Source organism: Zophobas morio, unplaced genomic scaffold (assembly GCF_036711695.1).
Source record: "Zophobas morio isolate AGI-343-1 ecotype UQ-CSIRO unplaced genomic scaffold, CSIRO_AGI_Zmor_V1 ptg000046l, whole genome shotgun sequence".
Taxonomy (NCBI): Eukaryota; Metazoa; Arthropoda; class Insecta; order Coleoptera; family Tenebrionidae; genus Zophobas; species Zophobas morio.
The window spans coordinates 6,638,830-6,648,045 of NW_026972151.1; the positions used below are offsets into that span (position 1 = coordinate 6,638,830).

Sequence of the window (9,216 nt, forward strand, 5' to 3'; positions counted from 1 at the left end):
TTTGGCAACCTAAAACCATTCTATCACACTATAGAAGAAAACTGCCCGTCTTCTTACCCAAATCACGTTCGAAGACAGTTAAAGAATATTAAAAATTAAAAACAACATTGACGCACGTAACTCCACAAATTAAAACCGCCAATTTCTCTCATTAATTAAAACCCTCTGGTACATAACCTTAAAATTCAATTACCCACAGAACAATGAACATATAGCGACAAACATGGAAAAACAAACAGGTAGGTTCATTGCCACACTTCTGTGTGAAACTGGAGTTTGTGATTTCATAAAGTTAAGTTTTGTGGTTTCCACGAAAATACAAACCTAAGAACCTCTTTGGAGCACTTTTAAAACCGAAACCATCGCTAGAAGGTCTGTCTCTAACCGTTCAAGTAATGCAGAATACACAGGAATAATAAGGTAACAGTCTTACGTCGAAAATAATATTTCGATTTTTTGAATAACAAAAGTTCCTAGTCCACTGAAGATAAATGATGAAGTGCATGCATATTTTAAATCAAGGTTGGTAGAACTGAAATAAACTATCTGAATAAACTTGTCTCCACAGAAATGACACCGAGTAACTTTTGACGTCATCAATACGCGAAATTTAGATGCGTATATGCAATAGAATTTGTCTTTACCTTTCCAATAGTTCGATAAAATAGCGGACGATTTGGCAGTTACATTTTTTAGGTTCAATATATACAGGGTTAGTCACGAGAGAATTACTTCTGAAAATTATTTTTACGCAACCCAAAATACTAATACCCCGTACCACTTGATATTATCTAAATTTAAAATGAAATGCCTAATCCATGATTGCTTTGCTTTGGCAGTGTCACTTTGACGTTAATTAATTTTTAACATTTTGTTTCATCGTTGACTCGCTTCTAGAGCCCCCTTGGATCGACGACATACAGTCAGATCAATCTGGGCTATACTGAAGCCGTAAGTGCTCTACCAATGTTGTTCGCCGCTAATGTGCCTGTGTTAATTCGCCATCTCTGCGTCACCTAGAGCCTCTTCGAAGTGCAAATCTACAACCTCTGGACTTCTTCGGCCATCCATTTACAAAAAAGCCGTAGCATCTCCCCAAAATGCCCAACATTTTCAACAGATTAGTAGTTAAATTATATTTACTTACTTGTTTGAGTTTGTGTTGTAACCTTTGAATAAAAGCCGTAAAAGGAATTTTTAGAAATAATTTTCTCGTGATTAATCGGTTGGAAAAGACCAAGAGGCTGACACTGACAAATTTATTAGCGGCGCCGGAGGAGATTTCCGACTGGCTGCGGTACCACCATGGACACTCGCGTAACCTCCTTTTCCACAATTGTCAAAATGAGATTGTCAAACTCAAAGCAATCATGGATTAAGCATTTCATTCTAAATTCAGTTAGTATCAAATGGCACATGGTATTCGTATTTTGGGTTGCGTAAAAATAAATTTCAGAAGTAATTCTCTCGTGACTAACCCTGTATAAGTTGTTACTTAACCAGGTATGAAAATCAATGAGCCCAAGGATAGGTATCAATCTTAACATTAAAATAAAAAAACTTTAAAGAGGTTAAATGATTTATTAGTAGGTACTGCTGCACGTATTTCGGTACACAGTACCCTCTTCGGGCAGAAGAGAAACTCTTGTACCGAAACACGTGTAAAGTTTTTTACTTTAATAAGTATTAAGATTAATATGGAGTTTAAACAAGTAACAAACATCAATACAAATTAAAAAAATAAGAATAGGTATATAAATAAATCGTCGACTACCAATAATATACAACAAATGAAAGAGGTGAATAGCTCCAACTGGTTACCCCAAAGTGCGAAGAATAGTTTGAACTATTCTGGAACCTCAAATTTATAAACATAACAATGGGGTTAGAAACCTTAGTCGACGTGACTGCCTACCTCCCTTTTTACACCTTACATCATACCACACCTCAACGAGCGAAATCTGCCAAATAGCAACATCCCTATGCTCTCGTAATGCCGGTCACGTCTGTCCGGGTACCCTACTTACGAAATCGAATCTAAAATATAGCAAAAGTCATAACAGACTACAACACTAATAACAAGAAAACTTGTTACGATGCACTCCATTCTGCCCGAAGATTGCGTAACTCACGAATCCGCTCACACCAATCGTATTGCCAACCGCAACTGACGCTCGGTGACACCAACCGGAAGAACTCCCGTTACCGTCACCCGGAGCCTAAATATAGCCCTTGAAGATTTCTATGCTTTTCAAGGAATTTGTGAATAAATAATTATTATATCACTAGTAATTTTATTCATCGACCTGGTTTAATATTGCCCAAACAACACCGAAAACTTATTTACAAAGGTACAATTTTAAAATGTCGAACGAGAAGTTATAAAATGTGAATAATAACTTAGGAAAAATCATCCCGACGTTACTAGAATAAAGAAATGAAACCTAAATAAATGTATTTCTGCGGCGTGTTTCTAAATTAACACATGTATCATTGCCATCAACTTGAGTTAGATATATATGTCTTACTCTTATTATGCTACGTGTCCTAAAGGAATTCAAAAATCGAAACAATTTATCGGACCTCTTTCATGTGATAAGATTTTACTGCGAATGTATTCGTTGCAATTGTGCGATTGACTGACTGAAATTATGTTGGTGTAAATTTACATCTTTTGTTAATCGAAATGTTGTCTACATTTCCAACGGTAACTTAGACTTCACTTACGATTTGAAAACAAATACTTAGTTAATAAATGATTCTATATTTGTTAATTATACTCGCGGGGGCTGTGCGGAGTTTGCATTATTCACATGGCTAGATTGTGACGCACCAAAACAAAGAGTAACAAATTTGACATGCCTGGCATTCCATGTCCTCTTACCTTCTCTAATTACCAGAGTACATTATTAAAATGATTTTTGTTTTTCAAATGGGATTTTCCTGGGGTTGTTTCCTTTTCTTAGTGTGAAATTTCGTTTTCAAATCAGGACAACACAGTGTAGTACTTTTGTCTATCAGCTTCACAGTTTCTTTTAGAACAAAGATCATAAGAAGTCTAGATCTAGTTAAACTAGTCTTCGTACCACAGGAGTCTCTAACTACCTCCAGGTTACGTAGAACTCCGAAAATTCCATTATGAAGTATGGGGGAAGTATTGTAGACTTCTTGACGCTGAACAGCTAGGCAACCGAAGGTGCGCCTGGTACGCTGGTACCGCCAATTGCAGCGTACCACCACAGTATAGATATCAATCAGTAGAGACAACTCGCTATTTTTACTGACCCGTTTTCATGGGTGGTCGTTTGTCTTGTAACCGTATGAGGGCGCGCAACGCAAGGTACTTCTCTTTCTTACACACTGGGACATTGAACTGTCGTACTTTGGTTATCTAGTGACTTTAATATGAAATATTTGAAATTGGGCAGTTTAGTTGCATTGGTTTTGATGATTTAAGGCTGATCTTTCGGTGTAATTATTGCAGTTATGTGTAATTTTCACAGAGACATTTTAAAACGCGTTGTTCACGTTTGCATAGTACTATTGTTTACTGTTTAATTTTTTTGTAAAAAAATTAAATATATATATATATTAGCGTTTTCTAATAACGTTGAATTTTACAACCATTTACAGCCATCATGAAAAAGAAATTAACGAAACGTAAAATCGTAATCAGAGAAGCGGGCCACATCTAAATTTCAACACGGCATCTCTGTTATGGGACGCTGAATTAATTATTTATTATAATAGACTGTGTGGTTTCCAAGATCAACTAGTTACAAATGTTATTGTTATTACTATTGTCTACGTAGTTTTCTCTTAAGGTACTTTCATCTGGAACTGACTTCATGGTATGCTTTTTAGGAAGTGATCATAACTTGGGATTATTCAGGAATATCTCACACAATTCGAATCAATATTCTTGTTAAGCTGTCATCTTCTGGATATTGGAGAAAGATTCTGCGAGCAGACTTTGTGACTTCACATGAATAGAATTCTTCAGCTTGATTTTGTGAAGACTTGTCCCAATATGCTGAATTATCGAAAAATTTTTCACCGGCGACGTGAACAACAAAATTAATTCATATTGTACATACTTTACTTCGCGCGGTTAATTGAAAGCAATAACATATCAATAGATTAAACCAATTGTTTGAAACTGAAACTAATAAAAATAAATGTGACAAGTTCAAAAATATATATACATTAATGATACAAATTTAGATACCTTACTTACCTTTTTTCAGCACACTCTACAAAATACATATTGTTACGTTGATCGCTGAACACGATCGGCGTGGGTAAAACTCGAGAATTTATTTCTTAATAACTCGAATTACACGACCAATTATTACAGCGATTAATTAAAGAATAATTACGTGGTTCACTCGACTCGACTTGCTGACTGGACTCGCTGACTGAATAATAATGGTTCCCGAAGGCGGCCTATGTTTAAACCCACACTTCGACGATCGAGGTTTTTCTCGAATTAGGTATTCGCGACTTCCACTTCCAGGCTTTTCGAACGTCGCTGAGCCGCGTCACCAATGATGAGTCACCCATCATTGCCGTCCATCCTAAAAAGTTCTCGACGGTCCATGGGCGTCGTACCTGGGTGGTCTACGGTTTTATTTCGTAAGAATATTGAGAATTTTTATCTAATTAACACTAGTTTGGGGTACTTTTTTATCCAGACGTGACATTTGTAATTTTGGATTTGAAGTTCACTTGCCATGCAGCACCAAAATACGGACTGACAAAATTAAGAATGAAACGACTAAATGACAAAATGAGTAGCTGCTAGAAAGATGCTACCTGAAGAGTTACATAAAGGACAATTAAGATAAATTTAAGCAGGATACGGCCTATTCAATATACCAATAAATGGAATGTCTCCAGTTCGGATTAGGAGGTCTTAAATACTGGTTGTTCTAAGCAAGAATTCTACCGAAATGACCTGGTATTTTTAAGTTGGGGTACAATTTGAAAAGTTTACAAAAATTTGCTTAAATGTGCACTTAATTGGTAAATGTGCAATAAAATTGAAAAATTTGCAAAATATGCATTTTTTAAAACTTGTTGTTTACAAAAAGAAATTATTAGAGACAGGATTTTTGGCAAAACACCTCTCTGTTTTGATTCAAGGAAACTAAAAATAAGCAAAAATCGGTGTTTCTCGACAAATCAAAACGATCAAGCCATGTTTTATTTTACCTAATTGCCTATTTTGACTTTTAAAGGCCAAAATGGTGGTTTTTCGCCTATTTTGTCCTAAAATCAGATTTATCTAACCTAAACGGTTTCTTCTTAATTTGAAATAAATTTTAGTTTTTACACATCTGCAGCTTTCTAAAATGTAAATTTTAGTTTCATGGCTAAAGTGCTATAACTGCAACAATGGTTTTTCCTGTCTATTGTGTGTGAGACAAAATTCGGATTTACCTGCCGTAAAATTTATTACTACCCTAATCAAGAAATATCCTCATTTATCGCTGTCTGTTGCCCAGTTCATTTTCATGAACCTACGTTTTTATTTTACAGGGATCCGTTTTCCAGGAAAACCGTATTTATTGACTACAAACCAACTTGAAAGAACAGCTAGTAATACAATGGCAAGATCCGTGAACCAAGCTGTATATTATTCAAGAAACATATTTTACTTAAAAATATTGTAAATTTAAAGCTAGATATTTAAATTAAAGGGAACACTTTCATTTTAGGTATTTTGTGGCCAACAGGTGAGTGAAATTAAGTACGAAAAGGTCAAGCAATAATTAATAATGCCGAAGCAGCTCTAACAATGCCCCAGGAAAGGTGGAAAGATGCAACACCAAAAAAACGCAGTCTAAAATAATTGTAGAATGCAAGGTTTCCGAGTGATTTTACACTTAAAATAGAACTGCTAGTACTACCAAAAATTACACAATCTGTGTAAGAAGACATCGAAATCTATCTTCCGGTGAGGCCGACTTGCATGTAGAGGATCCAGTCTTCCAAAATAGGTTGCAACTGATGTATTACTAGGCCCGGGAAAATATAAAAAGTATGATCCCAAAAATAGAAGATCAGCAAACTGCAAAATTGGAGAAAATTGAAGAGACGCCAGCATCGCGACAAATCCTCAGTAATGAAAAATTATGCGAAGAAAACCACGAAAAAAACATTCCAGCGAAACAAAAACATCGAAACTAAGAGCACAGAAAATTTGATGCCAAGGACCTGGATTGGCTGCAAAATGGGACGTAAACCAAGAGAGAAACCAACCAGTTACCGCGGTTATCCAAAGAAGTGAAATTATTTAATCAAATTCGGGCAGTCAAAGTGAGAACAAGATATTCCTCGCTCACGAAAACAGTTCGCGTCATGCCGATACAAAAAACATAAGTTGCACAATAGTCGTGGAAAGAAACCAAGCAAATTTTAATACACATACAAGAAGACGTGTTCAAGACATAAGACTTAAAGTACACTACGAAAAAAGAAGCTAAATAAAAAGCCGAACAAACTGTCAATTTCATGTTTATTATAGACAAAGATGGATAACTTCGTGTAAGTGAAAGACTGAAACAATGGCTTTTTGCATACACTCAAGAGTTCCAATAATTTTATGAAATAAGGATCACTTGATCAAATTAATTTGTTTGGACGCTCATCAAACCCAGTTATACATATAAAGAGAACCGAGCTAGATGCACTAGCAAATATCAGAAGGAAATTTGAATTCTGAATGGGAAAAATACTGTCAAGTTTCTAATATACAAATGTGTCAATCGTCTTAGATACAAAGCACAACATACAGAACAATTGAAGGGACAATTTCCAGGATCAAAGAAAGAAAAGCCAAAACAGAAAATTAGAAAAACCGCTCGACCAGAAACCAGTTCAAATCGGGGGAAGTACATAGAGACTAAAACAAAATCCACTAACACATAGAAGAACAACAACACTACCGTTTAGGGCCAGATACTCTAGTCCGATGGGGGCAAATTTGGCTCCACCAAAAATACATAAACGATAAACATTAAATAAAGAACACCTGGTCCAGACTCAAGATGTCATTGAAGAATTGGAAGCAGGAAAAAGCACCCTGATCTGAAGAAACAACACCTTAAGTGTCCACCAATTAACCTCGCTGCGTTCCTAATGCAGTAATCAACAAAGTCCATCCACCCTCTGTGTTCCTCGAGAGACCCAAGATATTTAGATCCTAAATTGAAACAATAGTAAATTTTATGATAATTCCTTATTTTTTATTGCGTAAAAAACTTTGCATCTATGTGTTCTACTAATGTAATTTTATTTTTTAAAACTGTTACATTTATTTAATGTAACAAAAATAGAACTTTAATTTATGATCTTAATGAAAAAACCACGTCACATAACATAGTACATTGTAGACGACTGAAAAAATGGTTAAAAAAAGTAGTGGCTAAACAAACAACATATGTATACAAATTAAAATTCCTTTCCGGATTATGGTTAATTAAATCCCAATATGTTTCTTTCTGTGCGAATAAAAAGATGAACGATTTTTACTTTTGTAAGGGCAGTGTTCGCATTTGTACCATTTAGCTTCAGTTTCATCCAAATGGCGGCTATTTATATGGCACTTTAATGTAGGATTTAATTTCGTCTTAAATGGACAATGAACACATTGATACCACTTAACGTTTTCTTCATCCAAATGTCTCAAAATCGTATGCCTTTTTAAATCCGACGCATATTTAGTTTTATATGAGCATTTTTCACATTCGTGCCAGTTAATTTTTTCTTGGTCTAGATGTTTTGTAACTGCGTGTCTCTCTAAACAAACTTTATACTTAGTTTTGAAACGACACTCATTGCATTTGTACCATTTAATTTCAGTTTCATCCAAATGGCGATGATTTATATGGCACTTTAAAATAGCATTGGATTTCGCCTTATATGGGCAATAATGACACTGATGCCACTTAACGTTTTCTTCATCCAAATGTCTAAAAACAATATGCCTTTTTAAATCCCACGCACATTTACTTTTAAATGGGCATTGTTCACATTCGTGCCAGTTAATTTTTTCTTCGTCTAGATGTTTTCTAATTGCGTGTTTCTTTAGATCACTTTTAGCTTTAGTTTTAAAAAGACACTCATTGCATTTATACCATCTAACGTCTTCATCGTTCAAGTGACGTCTTTTTACATGTCTCGTTAAATTACTTTTTGCTTTGGCCTTGAATACACACTTGTTGCACTTGTGCCATTCAACATCTTGTTCATCTAAATGAGTTCGATTTATGTGTATTTTTAAATGTGATTTCCCTCTACATTTAAATGGACACTTTTCGCATGCATATCGCTTGTTCATCTCGTGTTTTGTCATAATATGAGATTTTAAAGTACCTTTGAGTTTAGCTTTGTAGGAACATTGCACACAGTAATACCAACTTGTTTCGTCAGTTCGCTTGAAATCGAAACTGTATGTGTCATTCTGTGACGAAGAAGTCACACTTCGAGGATTTTCTTTATTTCTCGTGCATGTTAAAGTATGCTGAAGCCACTTCAACGAAAGATTTGTTTCAAAGTCGCATTTTTCGCAGACGTAATTTTGTATGTGGAAGTCCTCACTTAATAAATCGTCTCTAGATTCTCTCTTAAGCCCATGATATTTATTAATGTGTTCTTTGAACAAAACTGTTAGTTCCGTTTTAAAATCGCAATCTTTACAGTAATAAGCTTCAATTTTGGCGTTGTCGCACGTAAATTGTTCCACAGGAAAACGGTGTCGTCTCACGTGGCTGATCATAAGGGTAAGGACAGTTGTAAAGTGGTGGCATACTTTACATTTGTGAACATTTTTCCATGAAGACTTCCCACATGTTCCGAACGTTTCACAGTATTCCAGAGCTGACATTTTGGCAACCTAAAACCATTTTATCACGCTATAGAAGAAAACTGACCGTCTTCTTACCCAAGTCTCGTTCGAAGACAGTTAAAGAGTATTCAAAATTAAAAACAACATTGACGCACGTAACCCCACAAATTACAACCGCCAATATTTCTCATTGACAATTAAAACCCTCTGGTACATAACCTTAAAATTCAATTACCCACAGAACAGTGCGCATATAGCGCCAAACATGGAAAAACAAACAGGTAGGTTCATTGCCACACGTGGATGTCGACAAGGCTAATATAAAAAAACACACACACACACACACACACACACACACCATAATA

General features: G+C 35.4%; 1 protein-coding gene across 1 annotated transcript; it reads right to left on the reverse strand.

Moving 5' to 3' along the window:
- Positions 1-5,949: 5,949 nt before the first annotated feature.
- LOC135142167 (zinc finger protein 711-like) lies at positions 5,950-8,890 on the reverse strand. The gene is made up of 3 exons (XM_064073837.1): positions 7,537-8,890; positions 7,129-7,207; positions 5,950-6,073 (listed from the first exon to the last, which is right to left on the reverse strand). Exons 1-3 carry the CDS (start codon positions 8,888-8,890, stop codon positions 5,950-5,952), a joined length of 1,557 nt encoding a protein of 518 aa, XP_063929907.1.
- Between the last annotated feature and the right edge of the window lie 326 nt (positions 8,891-9,216).

Excerpts from the sequence above, each read along its gene's own strand:
- LOC135142167 (XM_064073837.1), bottom strand. The coding sequence starts at position 8,890 with ATGTCAGCTCTGGAATACTGTGAAACGTTCGGAACATGTGGGAAGTCT. Across the intron at positions 7,208-7,536 it reads CGAACACTGCCCTTACAAAA|GATCTAAATATCTTGGGTCT; the intron begins GTAAAAATCGTT and ends GTTTCAATTTAG. Across the intron at positions 6,074-7,128 it reads TGCATTAGGAACGCAGCGAG|TTTGCTGATCTTCTATTTTT; the intron begins GTTAATTGGTGG and ends CCAATTTTGCAG.